This window comes from Marmota monax, unplaced genomic scaffold (assembly GCF_021218885.2).
Source record: "Marmota monax isolate L192 unplaced genomic scaffold, Marmota_monax_Labrador192_F-V1.1 WCK01_AAM20220418_F8-fsc00028, whole genome shotgun sequence".
NCBI lineage: Eukaryota > Metazoa > Chordata > Mammalia > Rodentia > Sciuridae > Marmota > Marmota monax.
The window spans coordinates 2000021-2023375 of NW_026694779.1; the positions used below are offsets into that span (position 1 = coordinate 2000021).

General features: G+C 45.4%; 1 protein-coding gene across 3 annotated transcripts in view; it reads left to right on the top strand.

Moving 5' to 3' along the window:
* The window catches only part of Vgll4 (vestigial like family member 4), a 137515-nt gene that overhangs the window by 67152 nt on the left and 47008 nt on the right, over positions 1-23355 (top strand). Inside the window, exon 1 of one of the 3 annotated variants that reach the window (XM_046425738.2) lies at positions 3640-4263. The exons of the other annotated variants lie outside the window; for them this stretch is intronic. Coding sequence (XP_046281694.1) covers positions 4182-4263 — 82 coding nt within the window. The 5' untranslated portion in view covers positions 3640-4181. Of the gene's footprint in view, positions 1-3639; positions 4264-23355 lie in introns of those variants that run through there. 3 annotated transcript variants of the gene reach the window in all.

Sequence of the window (23355 nt, forward strand, 5' to 3'; positions counted from 1 at the left end):
AAGCATTTAAAGCTTTCCAGAGCATTTGGAACTTTTTTGTAGTACCCAGGGTAAGGTGAGGCCCTATTTGGGTTCTTTTCCACAGAGCCTCTTTTCCCATTAACCTTTGGTTTATAATCTTTTTCCATATTGCATTTCTGATTCCTAAATGCGATGGTATCAGTGCAATGCTCCCTGTTCTGTAATCTGTATCACTCCTCAGAGGTGTTCTTTGCTTTATGTTTTAAATATCTAATTGATCAATTTATTTTTATTTTTTTAACGGTGCTAGGGATCAAACCTAGGACCTCATGCACAATAGGCAAGTGCTTTACCATTTACACTGACCTACACACCCAGCCCCGACCATATTTTTATTCATAAAAAAGCTAGCTCTTCGTGTGTGTGTGTGTGTGTGTGTGTGTGTGTATGTGTGTATAAAATTGAGAGCATTTTCAGTTTCACCTAAAAACTATCTTCTTGGTACCCTAGTTATGAAGATATTAGCCTTCAAAATGACGTTTTCCAGTATTTGAGTTTTCTTAATGGATGAGTTAGTCATATTCTAAAGTATAGTCAGAATCTAGATGCTGTGTGGTAAGGACCCAGGGTTCCCCCCCCCCCCCCCCGGGGAACAGTACAATCTGCAGGGGGAGGAGGAAGCCAATGCTGCTTCCTTCCCAAGTCTTGTTGTTGCTGGATGGCCTTGGAGGGGTGAAGTAGGCATGGTCCTGGCTCTGAAAGTATAGACTAGGCTGAAAGGACAGCACCAGGCAGGAAGGGAAGAGATGGGATTGTGGGGCCTCACAGGGCAGGGCAGGGCAGGAGCATTGGCTGTGTGGAGTAGGTCCCCAGGTAGCTTTGCTGTGTGAGAGAAAGGGAATGGACCCGAGAAGCAGAGTACTGTGCTGTGTGGAGTAACTGCTGGTTGTTCAAGGTGTTCAAAGCACCTGGTGAAAGTTGGGAGGAGCTGGGGTGTTAGAGGCTTGGACAAGACCCCCCAGCTGTGTTTATTGTTGTGCACAGTTGACTGTGGTCTCAGGACATCCTCTGGGGTTTGCTTGCATTCATCTGGGGTAGTGCTTTCCCTTTGAACTGCACACCCAGCATCCCCAGGGCTCCTGGGGACACGGATGCAGGTCAAGTCTTCCTTATCCAAATGCCTGGAACCAGAGTGTTTTGGATTTCCCATCCACCCTCTCCCCCATCTTGGAGTATTCTATATACATAATAAGGTACCTTGGGCAGGGGACCCAAATCTAAACAAAGAATTCATCCATGTTTCATATCTGCACTCATACACATAGCCTGAAGGTAATTTTTATACACTTTTAAAATAATTTTGTGTATTACATAAGGTTTCATGTGTGGAATTTCCCAGTGGTGCTCGAAAAGCTTCACGTGTGGGAGCATTTGGGATATCAACATTTCAGAATACCAGTGCTTAAGTTTACACTTGGTAAAACGCAGCAAAACTCAACAACTAGAAAGATGAAAAAGTACACACTCAAACACTGGGCCTCAGTTTCTTTTTTTTTAAATGAAGATTAAGAGAAATTCCTGTGAAATTCCTATCAAAGTTTCTGTTTATTTCCAGCTTCTGTGTCTATCTCTGGGAGCTAGTACCAGCTCTTGAACCCTTTGGTGGCCAGACTCGAGTGGCACCATGCTAGCATCCCAGAGGAAGGGGAAAGACATGGCTGGAGGCTGAGGATTTATGATTGATGATTTGAGCACAAGTCAAAGAACGCCTGTGGGACAACGTCCCTGCAGATGATTGTCACCCATCAGCTGAGAACTGCTATAAGTGATGTTGAGTCATTAAAGGGAAGTTGCTAAATATTTTACTCACATCCTTACAACTGTATTGTTTGAGTCATGTGCCTAAATCACTATTTTTTTTAACTCCTTCAAATAAATGAATAAAACATCTTAAGGCAGGGTTTTTTGTTCCCTTCCTTTCCAAATGAAGACAGCAGATCTCAACATGGTCGCTTACAAGAAGTTTCACGCAAGAATCATGGGAGACTCTTTAAAATCTGTGGATTCTGGGTCCCACCCCCTCTGATTAGTTTGGGGTGCACTAGTGTTGTGATTCTTTAAAAAGCTCTCTGTTAACCCTGAAGTGCAGTCTGCTTTCACCTGTAGGGGATATGCTAATGATACATAAAGTTTTCTGGCTGAGAACTTACATAAAGCATCATAGCACATAAATAGTACTGCATAACCATCAGTTGAAATTGCATCAGATGCCTGAAGATAGTAAGCACAGAAATCTTGTGTATGTTAATGGTACAAAGGGTTTTCTTCCAGCCCTCCCCACCAAATATTGTCAGGCATTTTCATAATGCTTGCTGGTGTGTGTGTGTGTGTGTGATATATATTTCCATTTCGCTTATGCAGTATCTAGACTATCTAGTGTAACATTCATAATCTTATAAATGGAAGATTATGGAATCTTGATTGCTTACTTCACCTGTTATCACTGCAGTAACTACTCTTGCATCAGTGATGGTAACAGAACTCGGTTACCCTCTAAGCCTGCAAAGATTTGATTGGAATAACTTGCAGTAATTGTAACTGTTATCCCAAATGCAAGAATTGATGGATTCTTTAAAATGTATAGAGCCTTGATATTATTTATTCAAATTTTAACAGTATGAACCTTGTTGTACAGTTGAGAATAACCCTTGGTATTTTCTAAATCATCAAATAGCATTCGATAGTATCAGTACAGAAACATTTCCTACGGTAAGGGCCAAAAGCTGGCTGCAGTTTTCAAAGACAGGAAAAACTGTATTTTTTTTCCCCCTTTTGCTGATGTGCTATCCATGTGATGAAAACTCTGAAGGTCGTATGATTCACTCATTCAGTAGGTAGCTTTTGGGCACCTCTTTGGCTGTGCTAGGCACGGGAGACAGAAAATTCAGCCTCATGTCCTTTCAGTGAGGAGGAATACTGTGACATTAATGCCACTAACCTCCAATACAGGGCTCTGCTGTGTGCAAAGAAAATGACCCCTCACCCCATGATTTCCAATAGGGTTTAGGTTTTGGATATTTCACTCTTGTTTACCTAAACATTATACCTGCCTCTCTTTCCCTCCTTCATTGTCCCCCCTCCCCCCCCAGGGAAGACTGTGCTAGTGAAAAAATAACTCTGAAAGTAGTTCTATGGGCTCTTTCTGGGGCTGTGGGCCAGTTATTTATATCCTTCTGAGCTTTGGTTTCCTCTGCAGTGAATAGGTGCCTTGTCCTTTACTGGGATTATGAAAGAAGTGACATGTCCTGTAACATCTGAAATGGAAACGCACCGCTGACCTGTCAGTGGACGTGACAAAAACAATCTCAGGAGCCAAGAAACCTTACATAGAGAGACAGCCCAGCAAAAACACTTAGCGAATTTCTACCAAAGTTCAATTCCACGCAAGTTTGCTTTCATGGAGGAGTGGGGTTTTTTGTTTTGTCTTTTTTTGAAATCCTGCGCTCAGCTCCTGAAAAAGAAACTTGCTGGGTTTTCTTTCTCCTCCCACAGTCTTGCAGGGGCCGGGCTGCTTCCTGTCAAGAGCCACTCTGCTGCCCCCTCTGTTCAGCCTCCCGCCCTCTCCCTCTTGGCTTCCTTCAAACCCTTGCTGCACTCGGAGCCTGATGCTGTGCAGAAACTCCTGACATCCGAGGCGCCCGGGCGCAGTGAGCATGCTCGGCGCCCCCTGGCCCCCCTGCCCCCCTGCCCGGGCAGGAAGCTGGTTTACATACGAGTCATACCAGGCATAGCCAGCATGTCAGCGCAGTCAACTTGCAGCAGGCTGTGAGGGAAGCCAGTGAGTGGGGCTTTGTCCTAGGAAATGTGCTTCGTGTTTTCCTTTTTTTACTCCTTTTTTTAATCTCGAAGACAGATTCGTAAAGACTCCCGAAACCTTTTTGTAATGCTCAGTTGAGGATACAGTCCATACACCGTCTACCAATAAACCCTTGAAGGGTTTTGTATGACTGATTTTTGTTTGTTTTTCTGTGTGTGTGTGTGTATGCATTTTTTTTTTTTTTTTAACTTTTACATACTTTGTTTTGATCATCTGAGGCCGGGCCTCGGTCTTTTGTGAAGTTTCAGCAGAGAGCCAGGAGCTACTCACCAACAACTGAATTTTTGAAACTTTCTGTTTTGGGGCGAAAGCAAAGAGCTGGTTTTCTTTGCTATCCCGATAAATGCTATTTATGAAGATGGACCTGTTGAACTACCAGTACTTGGACAAGATGAACAACAATATCGGCATTCTGTGCTATGAAGGTAGACATTTTATGCTAGAATTCTATTCTGGAAATTCCTGTCCTTGGGCTTTTTCTCGTGGCTGTTCCTCCCTGTGGGGGTTCCGATGGCCTTCTGAGCATTTTGTTGTTTTCTTGGGACTGTGGATTGCTGGAGAGGCAGCCTTGATGAGGAACCCTTTCAATGCAGAGTTTGTGCCTTAGTTGGGAGGGTTCCAGCAGAGCTGGGGAAGTGCAGAGGGTTACAACTTTACTGTAGGCTTGCCACTGAGTAACGCTTTACATTAAATTTATTTTAATTAATTTATTTATTTGGTATTTCTCTTGGTGTTTTCTTTAGGGGAAGAACTTCTAGGACCCAAGTACAAGTTAAAGTTGTTGGGTGTTTTGAGGGGAAGGGAAAGGGGAGGGGCCTTGCGACTTATTTTTAAAGGTAACCACCATCTACAGTATTCCTGTTTGTGTTCCAGGGAAGTTTTGCATTTTCATGTGCGGGGTTTTGGGGGGGGGGGTCCTGGGGGCAAAAAGTTACAGCGAGGTTTTGTTTCCAGGAGCGATGATTGTCCCCAGTGGTGGAGAATTTTTCTCTGCAGTTTGGGGGACTGGAAGGGCACCCATGTCAGGGAGCACAGGCCGGCCCTTTGTCTGACTTCCCATTTCCTGTACTGCAGGGATAGAGAGAGCACTGACATTGAGGCATGTCCCCTCCGCACTCGCTCGGGCCCCTTGTGGAAGTGATTACACAACACACCAGCCAGAAAGCAAAATGGGGGAAAAAAAAAAGTAAAAAAACAAAAAACAAACAAAAAAAAACCAAAACAAAAACCAACCAAACCCCTCCTAAATTCTCCTTGTGGGTTACCTCGCACTCACTGTGGGTTGTTCCTTGCCGCCTCATAGTGAGTGCTTCCCCTGCCTCTGGTGTTAGAAGAGGAAAAGCGATTTCTCAAGCTTTTGGAACCCACTCTACGTGCGATTTGAAAAAGCAGCAATGGCCTGGGTTTGAGAGGCCGGGAGAGGAGTCTCTGGGGGGCCTCGGCTTGGCAGGAAGTCTTTTTTGTTGTAACCACCACATATGTGTTGGGGAGCCGGCTCCTTTCTGATTCAGCAGGGGCAGTTTCCATGTTTTCTCCTGCAGCCAACCAAACATTTTCTCCTGAAAACAAAACAGAACAACGGCGACAAATCTCGGGAGGGGAACTGGCTCACTTGTGTTTTTCATATAAAAAAAATTACAGGTCTGTTTCCTAATCATTTGAAAACTTAATCCTCCTTCAAGGGGGGAAATCGCCTCATTCATTTTTATCCCTCTATTTAACTCCGTGGATAAGGATCTCATATAGAAAGGATTTTCCAAGGGTATTGTTATTATTACTATTCTTACTAGTTCCAGCCACTTCCCGAGTTGCTTTCTTTGAATCTGCTGCACTCAGTGTCCTCTTGCTTCTGAACTTATCAAAGGCAGAAGCAAATGATGGGGCTCATTTCCTGTGGAGGCAATGTATTGTCGTTCCTTTATTTAAGAACTTTCCCCCCCAGTGAACAAGAAGTTAAAACTTTCAAGGCAGTTTCAGTTGTATTGTTGTTGTCAACAAGTAATAGGATATTTTAAAAACAAAACAGAACATGATGATCAGCCTAAGAGAGGGATATAACGATGGCTAGGAAATTGAGACCAGATTGATTTTTTTTTTTTTTTATATTTTCCCCCCCGTCTCTGGTTGGTGGACTGAGGAACAGCTTAAGGAAAGCTCCTCCAGGTTGATTTATGGTCCCGTGGTATGTCACGTACTCACAAGTGGCTTGTTTTCTTCCCATCTCCCTCGATATGTGGAAGGCAGAAACTTTGATTTTGAAAGTTGGGCAGATATGGGGGATACCAGGCTGTGGTCTGTTTGGTTTACACATCTGCTTCTATTTTCCTTATTATGAAAGTTAACATTATTTTAACACCAAAATAAATACACAGGAAATGAAGAAAAGCACAGCAAAATTTGAGTGGTGTTTGGAGTGAGTTGTTTATGTCCTGGAGGTTTAGGTTTCTCGATATAAACAGTGCACACATCTGGTCAGCGCTGTAAAGGGTAGTTTGCAAGACGGGCATCCATCAGATGTGGGATTTTTTTTTTTTTTTTTTTTGGTAAGAAAAGTTGGAACAGTTGTTGTGCTTTTCCGTCCAGCATGCTGAGAATATTCCTTTTGAACAAATCGGTTCCCCAACGTTCCAGGGAAATTATTTGGAAAAGGAAACGTACAGTCGGTAGGCAACATTGGACTTCATTTAGGGCTCAGACAAGCAGGGTCCTTACCTCTTAGGAGTAAGGGACAAATCCGTTTTCTGACCTTGTAGCTTTAAATATTAAGATGTGGGTGGTTATTTTTATTTTCCAGGTTAGTTATATCATATTCCCTAGCGGCATCAGACAACTCTGCTCCACAAAATAAACTCTGTGTCTTCGCCATCTTTCTTCACTCTCTAGCAACTTCTGTGCAGTCGTTCTGTAGCATACAAGGTCTTCCTGGATCTCCCTTTAGAACCCACTCTAGATTTGGGGGGCAGGGGTGCTGGGGATGGAGCCCAGGGCCTGCCTCATGCATCCTGAGCACATGCTCTGCCAGTCATACCCATTCCAAATGGTGGAGATAAGGTCTCCCTGGTTGGTAACTGCACCCTGGCACCTGCCTTTCACCATAGTAGTCTGCAAGCAGACGTGAAAAGAGAACAAAGGAGAAAAAATAGCCACAAGTAGGTTTGGGGAGGGAGACTGGTGGGGTAGCAGGAGAAGCAGATATGCAAAGGGTAGGAAGAAACAAAGTGTGGCTGACTTCTGGGAACCTACTAATTACCTTCACTAATGATAAGCAAATTAGCAGAGCTGTGCTTGTGTTGATGCCCATGTCGGAAACCTCATGGTTGATGACTACCATGCCCAACAGTTAACCAGTCCGTCCTTCACCACCCTGTTGAATGCTCCAATTATTTCCGTGGGAAGCCCGGTTTTGCTCTGTCTTCACAGGAGGATCACAGGCCAAACAGTCCTCATTTATTTCCCCCTCTAAACTCCTTAGAATACTCCAGAAGAAGGTTGGAACCCTCTTGAGGGCAGGATGTGCTGTCTTGGTGAATGCTTCATCCCTAGGCCCTCGCCCGGTGCCCACCTGGGCTTTCAGGAAGTGGTTTAGGATGATGCCCTCCTCCAAGACAAACTAAATAGCAGAGCAGCATCTACAGCCGCCATTCGAGAGGCTAGCAGTGCAGCCTCTCGAATGGCGGCTGTAGATGCTGCTGTATAATTTAGCACTTAATGATAGACTGCCTTGTATTCTCTAATTATCTAATTACCGCAGAGCTATGCAGGGCCTCAGACATCATCTAACACCTTTGCCTGTTTTCATCAAGGAAACTGAGGCCAGAGTTTCTTGTCCACTCAGGTTTATTCAGAAAGCTTGTTGCAAGAATCCAACTGAGGTTAGAGCCCAGAGGGTTTGAGAGTTCTGATTCTTTTATATCCTCCTGCCTGTGCCTTGTCTACTTAATTTTTAGCTCTTTGATGTTAGGGATCATGCTCTGGCCTGGGCATCCGTAGGGACCCTCCACTGTGCAGTTTGCAGCACATGGTGGAACCTGGTCTCAGTGGTTGGTCCAGGTTCCAGGCTGTTGGGAGGCTCGGGGAGGAGAAGGTCATGATGATGGTAGGTGACCAGCCTCACTGGAGTTTGCTCTCCCTGCTGCTCTGAAACTTAGGCTTGAGAGGAGGAAGCCCTGTGCAGATGCCAGTGCCTGGTGAGCCCCCCAGCCAACAACGGGGAGCAGGTTGGACCCTTAACTTCTCTCAAGATGGCTGACGGCTGCATTTACATAATTACTTGGTCCTAATAAATGCACTCATGGTTGGCGTGGCTGCGTAAGCTGCTGAGAGTGATACTTTAATTATGGGTTAAGAGCCATTAGTGTGTAATTTGGTAGATGAGTTCTCTCCTTTTAATTTAATGGTGTGATTTATATTGGGAGAAAGTTAAGAATAAATTGGGTATTTTGAGTTCCTCGGGCTTTAGAACTGTTGTAGAGGACATTTGTCACTTGTGTCACCACAGGCATCAGGAAACTTGGGAGTGTCGGTACTGGGAAGGTGAAAAGGCCACAGAGCAGTGCGCCCTGTGTATTGAGCTGGGGTGAGGGATGTGTTCCACGGGGGACATCTGTAAGTGTTTTGCTGTGCAAATTCATTTTACTTCAGCGTTTCACCGGGAATGGGGGTGCGGGGGGCGGGGGCAGAATAGGAATCTGGGAGGAGCTCAAGTAAGTAAGTGAGTAAGGTGAGCCCAGGAAGTCCTCTGTGAGCATCTGGCCAGTTTGTGCTCCTTCTAATTACAGTTTTCTGGGAAGGTGTGAGCACACCCCCTTCCTCCCATTCCCTCCCTGTTCCTCCACCCCCTTCTGGAAGGATCATTTCACTTGCCTATTCATCTCTTGGAGCCTGCATTTGGCTCTGTGGGGAAGGCAGATTCCTCTTCCTTCCTCCTTCCCTTCTCTTTGTCTCCACCACCTCCTCTTCCTAGGATGCTTAGATTTGTCCCTGGGAAGATATAAAGAGATCCCTGCCATCTTGGGAGGAGGTTCAGGACTTCTCAGCATAGTTTCGAAGGTTACAGAAAACTGGATTTTGTCCTGAAGAAATTGGTTCCAGATTTAGCACTTTGCATGTATACAAATATACAAAAAAGCCTTACCAGGGGATGTTTTTGGCTCTATCTGTTTCATCTTAATGCATTTAACATGTTATTCAATGACAATTTATATGTAATGGTGTTTATGTATTGTGTGCTGAGCTTGTGGTAATTATTTTTTGGACTTGCTCAGCAATATAAGCTTGTGGAACAAAATAGGGCCCTCCTCCCACTAGTATAAAGATGCATGTGTTAGCCCTGACCCCCCAAACCTTAACTGTGGTGCTTATTTTTAAAAGTGGGACTCAAAAATGGTTTTACCCCCTCCATTCACGCTTGCCCCTTCTTTCTCTTCCTCCTGAATATCCCATGAGGACTCCTGTCTGTCTGCTTTGCTGTCTTCTCTTCCACAATTTCCAGTATACATTGTGTTAGGGTAAGGGCACTGTGTTTGAGAACATGTTTTAATCATAACAATAGAATCACTGCTGGTTGAAAGAATGTTTATTTACCCTAGATAAAACAGAATATCTATTCTTGAAGTTCTCTTTAATTTGTTGCTTTTTATATGACCTTCTCAAACTCTGAACATTTCACCCTTTTGCTTGCAAAGAAGTCTGTCAACATAACAAACTGGGTTGTATTTAGCAAGTGATCAGAGAAGACACAGTACTCCCCCTTTGTCACCCAGTATCCATTCTCTTAAACATTTATGAGATGCCCACGCTTGGCTACGGATCCCTCAGCATTTTTTAAAATTAACAAAATATTATGAAATATATGGTACACAGAGAAAAATGCGTAGAATGGTATGCACAGCTTACAGTTAAGAAATCAACAATGTCGTATATCCAACCAGGTCATAAAAACAGCAGGCTCCCTCTTCCGAGGTTTCTTCTTGATCAAAATCCTTCCCAACCCCAAGAGATCATCAAAATTGTCAGTTACCTTTCCTGTCTATGTGTGAGATTCTAAACAAAAAAACAAATGAGCTTTGTTTTGTCATTTTTTTTCTTTTTTATGAGTCCTATATGAATGATCCTGTAGTAGGTCATCTTTTGTGTCTTTATTTTTGTTTTTTGTTAGTGGGGATTGAACCCAGGGATCTCACACACATGCTCAGCACATGCTCCACCACAGAGCCATGCCCCCAGCCCTTTTGTGTCTTTTGAAGTGAGAACTTTTAAAGTAGTAGAAACATCCCAAGAGGTTGTCTTCTCCATGCAAAACCAGCTTAGAGTATGAGGAATCTCAGCCCTGGAATTACCCAGGCGCCCCAGCTGTCTCTCTCCACCTGCTGCTTCACTGTTTATTTAATAGAGCTGATGATGCTTTGGTCTCCGCCCCGCCCCCCAAGCTAGTGTTTGGTTCACCACCTGTGGAAGTCCATCCCTCATCCTTCTTGGAATGGAAAATTGTGTGTTAGAAAAATTTTGTACCGTTTTGGAGAGCGCAGAGTTTTTCTGGAGATGCATGACTTAATTAGGTTCTGAACAGCGACTCTAAGTTCTGCATTAATAAGCAATTTGCTTAAGGCTGAGACTTGTTACAAGTCAACTTTGTGATTGTGCCAGGTTTCTTTGGACGATCAAGCAGGGACTTTTGAATACAAAATTGCTCCAGGGTGGAAACAATGCCTAACATTGTATAGAGAGGGCTGTTAAGAGAGCAGCAGATATCTGGAACCACAGTCTGCATTATGCATCTTCAAAAATCATGAATGAAAAAGGTTTATCCATATGTATTTGCTCTTGATTTTTATTTTATATTTGCTTTGCATGAAAATAGTTGCCTGTTAATTGTTCTTGGCTGATGATTCGATTTTAATAGAATGGATTCCAGAACTTAATGGTTTTGTGCAGATGTGCTCGGCTGGGCAGGTCTGCAGTTGTTTACACTACCCATAATCCAGCTGGACGCTGTCCGTACTTCTTCCCTGATAACAATTAAGGGAGTGATGAGTTCAAATTTCTGGACATTTTCTCTCCTTTAAGAAGAAACACATCTTCCATTATGGGGCAGGAGTATTCAAGTGACAAGGGACTGTTTTAAAATTTTATTTTGACGTCAGCTGCTTTTTTACCCACTTTTACTGTGCATGACCTTGTTCTTTTAAATTGTTGTTTTTCTGACGAGTGACTGATAAACTCTTGGCTGACCCCACAAGGAACTCTTATTTTCTTGCTAAAAAGCTATGATCTGCTTGCTAAACACTTAAAATCACCCACGAGTGATTTGAGGCGCTTGTTAAGGAATCCAAAATAACAGCTGTACCAGGCTTCATGTTCTGTTGAGTGGAGGGATGGAAAATAGTAGTCATTCTCAGATAAAACCTGTGCGAAGTTTCTAGAACTGCTTTGCTGAATCCATGATTGGGAGCAGTTGTATGCTCTTGCTGGAGACGAGGATGGGAGGTTTTCATTTTTTTTTCCTTAATGAGAGGCTTCTTAAATAAAAGAGGGTTGATATGAGTAGGGGAACCATAGATCAACTTGTTTTCCCACCCACAAACTCTTCTGAATCGAATTTCGTCTTTATTTTTATTTCCTCGCGTTCTGTGAAAAGCCAGTGTATCCCTTTGTGTTGTAGGTCCCAAACTTTTTGGTCTAAGTTGGTCTATTTCTTTCCCTCCCTCTTTCCTCCCCAGCCCGGCCCTCTCTTCCTCAGGATTGAACCCAGGGGCACTTAACCACTGAGCCGCATCCCTAGCCCTTTTTCTCTTTTATTTTGAGGCAGGATCTCCATAAGTTGCTGAGCGCTTTGCTAAGTTGCAGAGGCTGGCCTTGCACTGGGGATCCTCTTGCCTCAGCCTCCTGGGTTCGCTGGGATTATAGGCATGGGCCCACGCATAGGGGGCTCGATCTTTTGATTTCGCCTTCTTCTGCTCCTGGTTTTGTTTCTTCATGATGTGCCCAGACACTCGTCTTTCCTAACTTTAAACTCCAAACCAACCTTCCCCTGTCCTGTGTTCCTGTCCACCTGTGGCCTCATCCTGGCCATTCAAGTTAGTGGAAGAACAACATCAGGTCATCCACCTTCCTTTTTACCATTCTCTCATCAGTCTGCTGTCATCTCATTTCTTTTTCATTGATAATTTTTTGGTTAGCATGTAGTAGTTGTACATATTATTGGGACTCAGTGTGTGTTTTTTTAAATTTTTAGTAGTAGATGGACACAACACCTTTATTTATTTATTTCTGTGCGTGCTGAGGATCAAACCCAGAGCCTCACACATGCCAGGCAAGCGCTCTCCCACCGAGCTACAGCCCTAGCCCGCAGTGTGACATTTCAGTATGTGCCCTGTCACCTGGTTTCTGGTCCCTCACCACCACTGAAATTTCTGTGGACCAGGTCACTTAATGATAGCCTAGGGGCAGTTTCAGTAGGCGCCTTTGAGTCCTTACCTGCATCCTGTCTTATGTTTTGGTGCGGATTCCTTCCAAATCCTTAAAATTCCTGCCGCTCCTGATGTGGGTGCCTCAGGAGCACACGCCCATCAGGGGAGCTCCTGGTGGGTGGGAGGGCTGCAGAGGGGGGGCAGGCTGATAGACACCTCAAATCATCACCATTTAGGAACAGACCGGAGGGAGCAGAGGTGACAGCAGAAGAGGACCAAGTGTGAACCTGTTGCCTTGGCTTAGGCAAGAGCTGGAGTCCCCCAGGTTCTGGTGGGGTTCCCAGCTCGGGCAGGTGGATGGATGGGGGCACCATTTGCTGAGACAAGAAAGAGGCAATGGACCAGGTTCTGGGGTGAGATCGTGGGTGTAGTTTCTGATGCGTTGAGGTGGAACTTTGGAGTTTTCAAAGAGGAGGTCAGTGTGGGAAGTTGGGTGTGGGGCTCTAGAGCTCAGAGGAGAGGCCGCTGCTGGAGAAGTTGATTTGGGATGGAGACTGATGCTCTGGGCAAGAATGGTCACCTCGGAGCAGAGGACGGGACAGGTTCAAGAGGTCTTAGGAGCGCTTCTCTGGGTGGGTCTGCATTCATTTTTCTCTGTCTTACTGAAATAACCTCGTAACTGACCCCTGACTCTAATGGTGTCCCCTTCTAGAGCATTAGCAGAGTGCTGTTGTCCCATAGCCTCTTCCGCCACTCCCGGACCCACACCCTGGAGTCCAGGTGCTGGCTCCGAACTGCTCCCTTCCAAGGAGCCCCGCCTTCCTCTGAAACACCCCTGCTTTTCTTTTGGCTTCTTTCAGGAAGTGCCCGGGCTGCTCTCCCCTTCTCTTGGCCGGGAGGCGCTGTCTTCGTGGCATGCCGGGCACACTGCCTACCTCCCTCTGCACGTGCCTCTGCCCGCCCTGCCATCCTCTCTGGGGGGCTGGGGCCTGTGTCTTTCAGCATCACCTCGTGAGTGGTGTCTGCTCGTGAATGAATCTACTCCAGTGCCTTTTTATTAAAGATAAAGTGAAATTGTATGTTTTGCCCAAAGATATTTGGTGACCCGATTGAGTTTCTCAGCTCTTAGAATGTTCTTGGGGAAAACAGGAGGGAGATGAATGAGAGGGAAAGAAAAAGTCATGACGGATCAGTTTCTATAGAAAAAGATGGGCTGTGGGCTGGTCAGGTGGGAATGAAGCTGCCCTGCTCATCTTGCTGTCTAGTTACTTGACTTTGGACCGTCTGTTAAATGAGCTCATCATTTATGGGAAAATACTTCACATGCATTATGTTCCAGGCTCTGTTTCACGGGCTGGGGATATGGCCATGAATGAATCAGACAGCAAGGGCCCTGGCTGTGCAGGGAGACAGACAGAGAGGGGTAAATAAAGAGGAAAAGTGGCTTTTTCACAGATGGTGGTCTATTTAGCTGATTTGTTGTTTTAGAATAGTTACATCTGAACTGAAAAGTACTTGCTTTTATTTTCATACTTCAAAATATAGATTCAAGTGGATGATTTATTTCTGGTCTTGTAGAGGATTTAAAAAGTATATTAAGGGAACTTTAAAAAAATTTTTACAACCCAGGTATGGTGGCACGCTCCTATAATCCCAGTGGTGCAGGAGGATCTTGAGTTCAAAGCCAGCTTCGCAAAAGCAAGACACTAAGCAACTCAGTGAGACTCTGTCTCTAAATAAAATACAAAATAGGGTTGGGGATGTGGCTCAGTGGTTGAGTGCCCTGAGTTCAATCCCTAGTACAAAAAGAAAAAAAAAAAAAAGTATGGGATCTTGGTTTATTAACTATATTCATAGAGTAAGATTGCTTCACTCCATTTTACTGAGAATTAGCATTTATGAAAAGTATTACCAGCTGTGTGTTTTTGAGAGGTGACATGATCATTTTGATTCTAATAAAAAAATAAATTTAGCATAATAAAATGCAATGAAATAATAATAATAAAAAAAAAACACTAGCCAGGCATGGTAGTGCACACCTGTAGTCCCAGTGGCTCAGGACTGGAGGATCTCAAGTTCAAGGCCAACTGCTGCAACTTATCAAGGCCCTAACCAACTTACTGAGACCCTGTCTCAAACATAAAAAATAAAAGGGCTTGGAATGTGGTCCAGTGGTTAAGCGTCCATGGATTCAATCCTGGTACCAAAACAAAAAACATTCAAGAAATCAGTGAACTAGTTATTGTTCTTAAACTCCTCTGCTCAGACCTTAAGATATAATGCACTGGATAGAACAGATTCTATAATACCTTGGGGAGGAATTTTGATTTCAGGCTCTTATTTTCTGATACTAAAGTATTTGGAAAAGACTGAAGAAGATGTAATAAATCTTGAGCTTAATCTGGATAATGGACTGAAGTTTTCTACCTGTTCCTTTTTTGTTTTAAAAAAATCAAAGTATCATTAATTGTGGTAGAAATGTAAAGGTATAGCTTCGTGAGATTTTCCTGCTATTTTGTCAGAAATATCAGATCTGCTTAGAATTTCGAGTTTATTGTGTGTGTGGAAACCTGCTTCAGGTGCTGGGAATGGAGCACTTAGGGTCACAGAGCATGAAGGAAGAAATCTTTTGGCCTTTTTTTTCTTGTTGTTTAAGTGAGTTACATTCTATTAGACATGAATATATTCTCACTGTAACATTCTAGAAGTATCGGAAAACAGAACAAGCTGTGGTAGCCTCTGTTAGAAACTCTTCTCTCCTTCTTGCTCCTCTCCTCCATGTTAACAATTCTAGATGTGTGCAGACGTAGATTCCTTATTTTTTTTTTTTAATAAACTCTTGTCCTCTCTACACAAGTGGAGTCTCTCTTTTTTTAAAAAATTATTTTTAGTTGCCCATGAACCTTTATTTTATTTATTTATATGCGGGGCTGAGAATTGAACCCAGTGCCTCACACCTGCTAGGCAAGTGCTCTACCACTGAGCCACCACCCCAGCCCCGTAGATTTCTGATTTATAATTTCACATAAAAACCCAAGAAACTTACTTTTCTTGCCCTTTAGAATTCCCTCTGGACCTTCAAACTGACGTGAAGCTGAGCTGAGGTCGCTTCTCCAGGGCCAGGCTCTTTCTTTGTTCTTAAGTGTGGGACTTTATTTAACTGTCCGTCTTGCTCACTAGACTGAGTTCTGAGGACAAGAAGTCTTTTATTTATCTGGAAAACTATGGGGACTCATTATATGTTCAATAGACACCTGCTGTTGTCCTTTTTCATGATGGTCAGTCATCTCTTCTAAAAGCCAACAGTGCAGAGGACGCTGGTTGGTTCCATCCCCCTGGATCAAGCGTGTAAAGCCCACGCGGGCATTTTGTTTAGGTTTAGCATTTGGGGAAGTCATCATGACTTAGGATTTGGTTTTGAGGGGTTGGCCTTGGGGTAGCTAAACCATGGCCTCTATTTTTATTTTTTTTAAATTTTTAACAGTTGATGCCTTTTGATCTGGGTTGAGCACCCAGGTCCAGACACAGCACACCTGGATTCCCAACCCTCCCTTTGCCTCCAAGCAACATGCACATCCCCCAAGAACCACTGTCTTGACCTCTGCAGTCAGAGGTTAGTTGGACTGCTCTTGAGCTCCTTGTGGATAATTATTTGGCTCCCATGTCTTGAACTCAGCGTAGCATTTTTGAAATCTGTCTGTGGTTTTGCATGGATTGGAAGTTTGTCCTTTTGCACTGATGTGTAATAATCCACTGTGTGTGTTGCACTTTCCTTATCTATCCTGAGGTTTATGGATATTTGAGTTCTTTCAGGTTTATAATTCTTACCAATGCAGGTGCGCTGAACTTTTTTTTTTTTTTTTAATAGGAGTAAAATACACATAAATGTATTGTTCCAAACGTTTTTAGGTGCCTACTTGGACAACATCGAGTACGCTCATTTTGACCTACAGCCTCAATACAATACAAGCGTTTTGTGGACCTGGGCACTCATTTTTTTTCCTGGGTTAATACGTAGGAGTGGAGTTCCTGATCTCTGGTGTTGAACTTTTTTTAAAGAGACTGTTTTCCAAAGTGGTTGCGTGGTCTTCATCTCCCTCCCGAGGCCTGTAAAGGTTCTCTGCATCTTCATCAGCACTCGGTGTTGTCAGTCTTGTGAATTTCTATCCCACTGGACACTTGTTAGGTTATAATTCATGACCCCCAGAATACCCGCTGTGACACCGATGATTGGGACCTTGTGCAAAGATGCGCAGCCTCCACTCCTGGTGAGGTTTTCGGTCTGAGTTGGAGACCAGCGTGTGTGTGTTTCTTGACTAATTTCAGGGCAGAGGTAGTGACTTGGGTATTGTCAAAGGAGGGATTGTTTTTCCAAATGGGTAAATCCAAGCCATGGAAACCAGCAGGCAGCCAGATTGAGGGCTGTGAAGAAATCACCAACGTGGCACCGAGGGCTCTCTTTTGGGGGAGCGCTCTCCTTCAGGATCATGTTACTTTGCCGTATTTCTGCTTTGGCAGTGATTCATCCAGCCACCAGCCTGTTAAAGCCAAGCCCAAGGATTAAGCTTTCTGAGCTCCAGTTTGATTTATCTTCTGGTTTGCTGGCCGTTCCCTCCCGAGGTTCTTTTACTCACCCCAGTCCCCAATTAGGAATGCCCTTCCTGCTCCCTCCCAGCCCCGTGGACTCAGTACGTCCTTCAGCTGGAGCCCAGGCTCCCTTTATGAGATTTTACTCACGACATCTGACAGGCAGGAACTGCACTTTTAACCTTTTAAAACCTCAGTGCTTTGCAAGATGCTGTTCCTCCTTCCACTGCATGATGGCGTTCATGTGACCCTCCTTTGAATTGCTGTGGAGCTTAGGGTCCATAATACTCCCTTGGCCGTTCAGTCACCTGGCATTTTATTATCTTGACAGTAAATAGAGTATGACTGGCTAAGAGCGAACAAATGGCCAGCACTCACACTTCTGAATAGGTGCAGTGTTCAAGCTTGTCTTCAAAACAGTTGCCTTGGAAAATTACACGTTACACCCAATGCGGGTTTTGTTAAAAATGGTGGCTAGTAATTAGAAAAAAACCCCAAACGTAAAAGCGCCTGTGTACACACACACACACACACACACTTGCAGAGCACATTCTATGTGTCAGGCACAGTCTGTGTAACTATGCCTGTGAAATGCAGAACTTTACAGATTACTAATCTGCTTTCTGTCTCTGCAGATCTCCCCATTTTGGATATTTTATCTCCAGGGAATCTCACATTACGTGGTCTTTTGTGATTGGCATCTTTCACTTAGCCTAATGAAAGGTACTTGCATGTAGTTAGCACATGTCAGTACTTCATTTCTTTCTTTCATTTTATTTTATTTTTTTCTGGTACCAGGGATTAAACTCAGGGGCACTAAGCCACTGAGCCACATCCCAGCCCTATTTTGTACTTAGAGACAGTGTCTCGCTGAGTTGCTTAGGGCCTTGCTTTTGCTGAGGCTGGCTTTGAACTTGCAATCCTCCTGTCTTAGCCTCCTAAGCTGCTGGGATTATAGGCACATGCCACCACGCCTGGATCAGTTCTTTTATTATTATTATTATTTTCTTCATTTATTACCTTCAATGTGTTGCAGATTTTTTTTTCTTCTTTTTTTAATGTGGTGCTGGGAATTAGAACCCAGGGCCTTGTGCATGCAACAGAAGCATTCTACCAACATATATCCAGCCCTCATTTCTTTTTATTGATGAGTAATTGTCCATCCTGTGGATAGACCACGTTTGCTTTATCCCAAAGATAGAGTGTTTTAAGAAGCAGTGCTAGGTCCTGGATAAAGCTTGGCTTGAGCAAGATTCAGACTACAGTGCCTTCTCTGCTGATCTTCAGCTGCGACAAAGCCAGAGTGAAACATGCCATTTGCTTTGCCGATTTGCCCTTGAGCTCCAGGAAAGCGTTTGGGATCTCAGCCCTGGGATGGAGCTCCTGGAGCAGTAATAGAATGGGTGTATTTTTCAAATCCCAGTGACACTTTCTGTTGAGTGATCTCTGTCTGATTCCCTATTGATACATATACTATGTATGGTTTGAGAATGCTAAACATATTTCAAAAACTTCAGAAACAAGCGTCATTCAGCCTAAACCATAATAGGTTTTAGACTAAGCCTTCTGTAGTTTTGTTCTCAGTTGTCCTGGAGTTGGCTAAGATGGACTGCCATGCGCTAGTGATACTGATACTATGTAGGCAAGCTACTTATAAGATTTAGATGAAATGGACTGCTGTAGATGAATCATAGAACACACAGTGATATCTAATTATCATGAATGATCCATTCTGTCACAAAGTACCGGTTGAGAGACAGTTTGGGATAAAAGAAGATGCCTCTGGGACTGCTGAGTTTTTGGAAGGAGAAACCTCTAGAAGTGAACATGTGTTCCTTCAGGATACGTTGTATTAGTCAGCTTTCTGTTACTGTGACAAAATACCTGAGCAAATCAAGTTAATATGGAAAGAGGTTTGCTTTTGGCTCATGGTTTCAGAGGTGTTGGTCCACAGTTGCTGGGCCCTATTGCTTAGGGCCTGAGGTGGCGAAGTACAGTATGGTAGGCATGCAGGAGGTGTGTTCGCCTCATGGAGTCTGGAAAGCAAAGGGGGAGACAGGAAGGGCCCAGGGTACGCCCCCAGTGGCCTAACTTCTCCCACCAGGTCCTCCTCTTCAAGGCTTCACCATCTCTAACAGCACCACAGGCTGCAACCAAGCCTCACATGTGGCCTTTGGGGAACAGTCATCCAAGCCACAAGCATGTGTTAATTGTTTTTTGTTTTATAAATATTACTTATAAATATTCATAAAACAAAATGAGACACTTTAAAGGTGAATCCTAAGACCATATCCTCTGGCCCTCCCGGGGGCTGCTGTAACTCCATCCTTCAGTTTACTGTGGCATCTCAGAATGGGATCAGGGTGACTTTGGTTCTTTTAAGTCTAAGGATAACGAGTTGGCTTGGAGAAGGCTGCTCCTTCTGTACATGTGCGTGCCTGTGTGTGGGCGCCCAGGATGGAGCCTTCTCTCTCTCTCTCTCTCTCTCTCTCTCTCTCTCTCTCTCTCTCTCTCACTCACACACACACACACACACACACACACACACACACACACACACAGCCCATGAGCCCCCACTGAGCCACACCCCCAGCCCAGCAGTTCTCCTTCTGGCAAGAGGTTTCTGCAGTTCGGTTCTGCAGTGTGAAAGTTCCCTTCCGCCCCTGAGAAACTCTGGGTTGGTAGTCTAGGTCCCCCTGTGGGCCTGATCTAGAGCTGCCCTGCTCTGCAAAACAGAACCAAGTGGAGAAAGCCCACAGAAAGAGAACAGCAGATGGCAAAGCCGTTTTCCCTGTGGGGAAACTGAGACTGGGCGGTACCAGGTCTCTTATCCAAGATCCTGATCTCTAAAGAGGCGGGCATTTTAAAAAATGAAATAGAGAAGTGCATCGTCTTCTCCGAAACTGAGGCGCTCTCTCCTGAAGGCCGTTTTTAGCAATTGTCGTGTTGCTGTGGGCCGGAGGTGAGCCTGGCCCAGCTCTTGCTCTCGGCACCTTGCTTCATCAGACGATCCCCCGGTGGACTCGGAGCACTGATCTCCCTTCCACTGCATGGCCACCGAACGTCCCTTGGGCGGCTTGGAAGGTGGTGTGGTCCTGGTTGGTTGATCCCTGGTTGAACGGTTGTGAAAGTGGGAGGGGGACCAGGGAGGGAGACACTGGTGAGCCTGGACCCTCCTGGGGCATGGCCAAGCACAGACTTTCAGGACCTCTAAGCATTTTGTGTTGGGCCTGGGCCTAGAACCCGCATTCTGTACAGGTCTCCCAGGCGGTTCTGCCGGGGTGACCCACCTGGAAAAGTGTCACACCACTCCACAAAGAGGAGTGAGGACAACTTCTGCAGGTGGAGGAATTGACTTCCTGCCAAACTTAACTCATTCCCAAGGTTTTGGGAATACATTTGTCCTGTGAGGGGGTCGTACCTGGGTTGCCAAAGGCATGTTCGCGTTACCACTTACGGAACATCTCGGATAAAGGATAGAGTGGCACTTCGGTCTCCAACCCCGGTTATGAACTCTTTGCTGCTTCTGTTTTGTGCCTTGTCCCTGCTTTTATACACATGACAGCGCTTCGACACGGTCCCAGTGGGTGATCTCTTGTCTCTGTGAGGGGACGTCACCTATGTGTGGGTGAGTGTGGAGGCTAGGATTTGGGTGTGCAGGGTCCCTTCAGCCACTGTTGGGGCCCATGTGAGTCTAAGGTGGGCATCTGCAGTGGACAGCTGTCGCTCTTTGGTGAGAAAGGCGGCTCTAGTAGCATTTTGAGGTTGTTTGCTGAAATGGCAGTTGTTCTAGTAAGTGAAGTGTCTTGTGCTGGAACAGCTTGAATGAGTGTAAGAGAAGCCCAGGTGTCTTTTCAGGCCTCAGTTCTCAATCCAGCAGATGAAAACGTCGCACTTGCCTCTGTTTCGGGTGTGGTGGCTGTGCCGTGGCGTGTCTTGGAATTGCTGATGCCACAGTTCCTAGAAAGCAGGATGGAAGTGAGATTGACAGCCAGCCAGAGAAGAATAAAGAGCCCGAGACTTCATCGTGAGATATGAGCGTCAGTGGTTGCAATCCACTCCTCTGTTTAATTTGCCACAAGTTAATATAGCCCAGTAGACCCCCGAATTGGAGTGTTTCAATTTTGCTTTCTTCATTAGTCTAATTCCTGTGACCTCATGTCAAGGCTGAAACCACTTAAGAACATTCTAGGATGGGAACTGTTTTAAAGCACTGTCAGCATGGCTTTAAAGACAGTAGGTTGGTAAGACACAGGTAGGTTCTGCACCCTATTAATAATGTGACATTACATTTCTTTGTTTTGTAAAGCCATTAAATTCAGGCTCTGGGAAAACGCATTGAGTTTCGATGGACTTCACTATTGTTTGCTGCCTGGGTATCACATGGTGGGGGTTTACCAATGGCGGAGCCTCATCATCAACGTAGACAGGCCTATCAGGAAGCAGAATGGAAAGAGAATGGCTTTTAGGAGGACATTTGCCATCAAGTTCATATGCTTTTTAAAAGAGGAGAGGATGAGGCGGACATGGTGACCACATCTGTCAACCCAACGACTGGGAGGTTGAGGCAGGAGGATCGAAAGTTTGAGGTCCACCTCAGCAATTTAGTGACACCCTATCTCAAAAATCAAAAGTAAAAAGGGATAGGGGTGTAGTTGGGTGCTGAAGCACCCCTGGGCTTCATTCCCAATTCAGAAAGGAAGGAAGGAGCAGGTTGGTAGTCTTGGCGCGTGTTAGGGTGTGACGTGAAAACATTACAGTAGTGTGGTAGAACCGCAGACAGAATACGCAAGGTCATCGTATGATTCCATTTCTATGCAATGCCCAGAGTAGGCAAGCCTGCAGAGACGGGGAGGAGACCGGTGGTTGTCAGGCTCTGGAGAAGGGACGCGGGAGTGACTGCTGATGGGGATGTGTTTCTTTCCCAGAGGATGAAGTGTCCTAAGATCAGATTGGCACCGCCCTGTGGGAATGCCGAGACACACTTGGTTGGCCCTTCAGTGTGGCTGTTAAAAACCTGGAGGTTTGGACTAGAGAATATTGTTACCAAATTCATTCATTGCAAAATTCTTTGTTTTTTTGACATTAAAATATTTTGCAAAGTGTAGTGGTCATGGAATTAGAAACCCAATGGCACCTGTGAGTTTTATTTGTAATCAGTACTGGCCGTCTTCTAAGAGACAGACAGGCACCATGCATGTTGTAAACTAAAGCATCTGAACAGAGAATGAGTTGAGAGGGAGGGGCAGGGAGTTGGGGATTGGGGGTGGGCAGGGCAAAGTCAAAGAAGGCAAACACAGAGATGGTCACGTATGTGTGTGGCAGTGTGTGAAAAATGTCGTTTTTCCAGCCTGAAGGTCGCCGATGGCTCCTGCTAGCCCAGGAAAGATCAACCTTTTTATTTATCATGGCTCTGGAGTTTGTGTACAGGAGAGTTTTCCCAGTGGCCAGTGTGATTGAAGGTGGGTGGAGAAAGGAACACCGTCCGCTCCGAGCTTTCTGGCAGAGCAAGCGCAGTTGCCGCCTGCAGAGAGTGTTTCCCGTTCTGCTTTCCTCTGTGGCTCCTCTGGCCTGTGGGATCTGGTTCCCTGGCAAACCCCTGCTCACCTGCTATGACCCACTCCGTCAAACCCGACAAGGGGCGTAGAAGCTGAGGGTGTGGTCCCTGGAGCCAGAGCTTCTGGGTGCTAGCCCAGGCTGTGCTTTCTCCTGACTATGGCTTTGGGCAAGTCGCTGGGCCGTGGGCCTCCATCTCCTCCTCTTAGGGTGAAACTCGTGCTGGTACCTGTCCCAGATCATGAGCAGGATGTGGTGCACTTGCCTCTGTCAGGGACCTGGAGCACCCATGGGCGCCACATTAATGCTTCTGAGTGCTCTTGTCATCCCGATCATTAATTCCGGGCAGAGCGGGTGGCTCTCTCCTCTACACCTGCGTGCACGTCCATACTAACAGCAGCTCGTGGAGGGGTGGGAATCCCTGTCCATTCCCTGCAGAGCGTGGCCAGAACTGCAGCTGAGACGGTTCCCTGTGTCAGTCATTCCAGGAAGTGTGTCTTAGGAAGGAGATGAGATGTAATGGCTTCGGGGCCCCTTATCACGGATAGTCTTTACTGCCCACAGGAGGGCCAGAGGGCTGAGGTGGTGTGAGGGGCTGCGAGGGCCAGGCAGGCGTAGTTGGGGTGGAATAAAAGGAGTGTGGTGTAATCGCAAGTCTGCCTGGTTCTCCCACTTAGTGGCTCTAGCCCAACCCTAATGTGAAGCCCGCCAGCAGGCATGGGGACCCTTCTCCACCAACAACTGAAGTCTCCCGAGTTAAACTGCCATCTCTCAAAATGACGTCCTTCACCTCAGGGCGTAACTCTGCTTAGACACAGTTGCACACGGTTTGAGAGACGCCTGCTTCTTCTTCAGCTGCATCGAAATTCCCCCCTCCACTTTTTTTTAAGTGCAGGAAAGAGATGTGCCGCGCTTCGTTTTGGGGTTACCTACGCCTCTTCCCGTCTATGGAAAAAGCACTGGAAT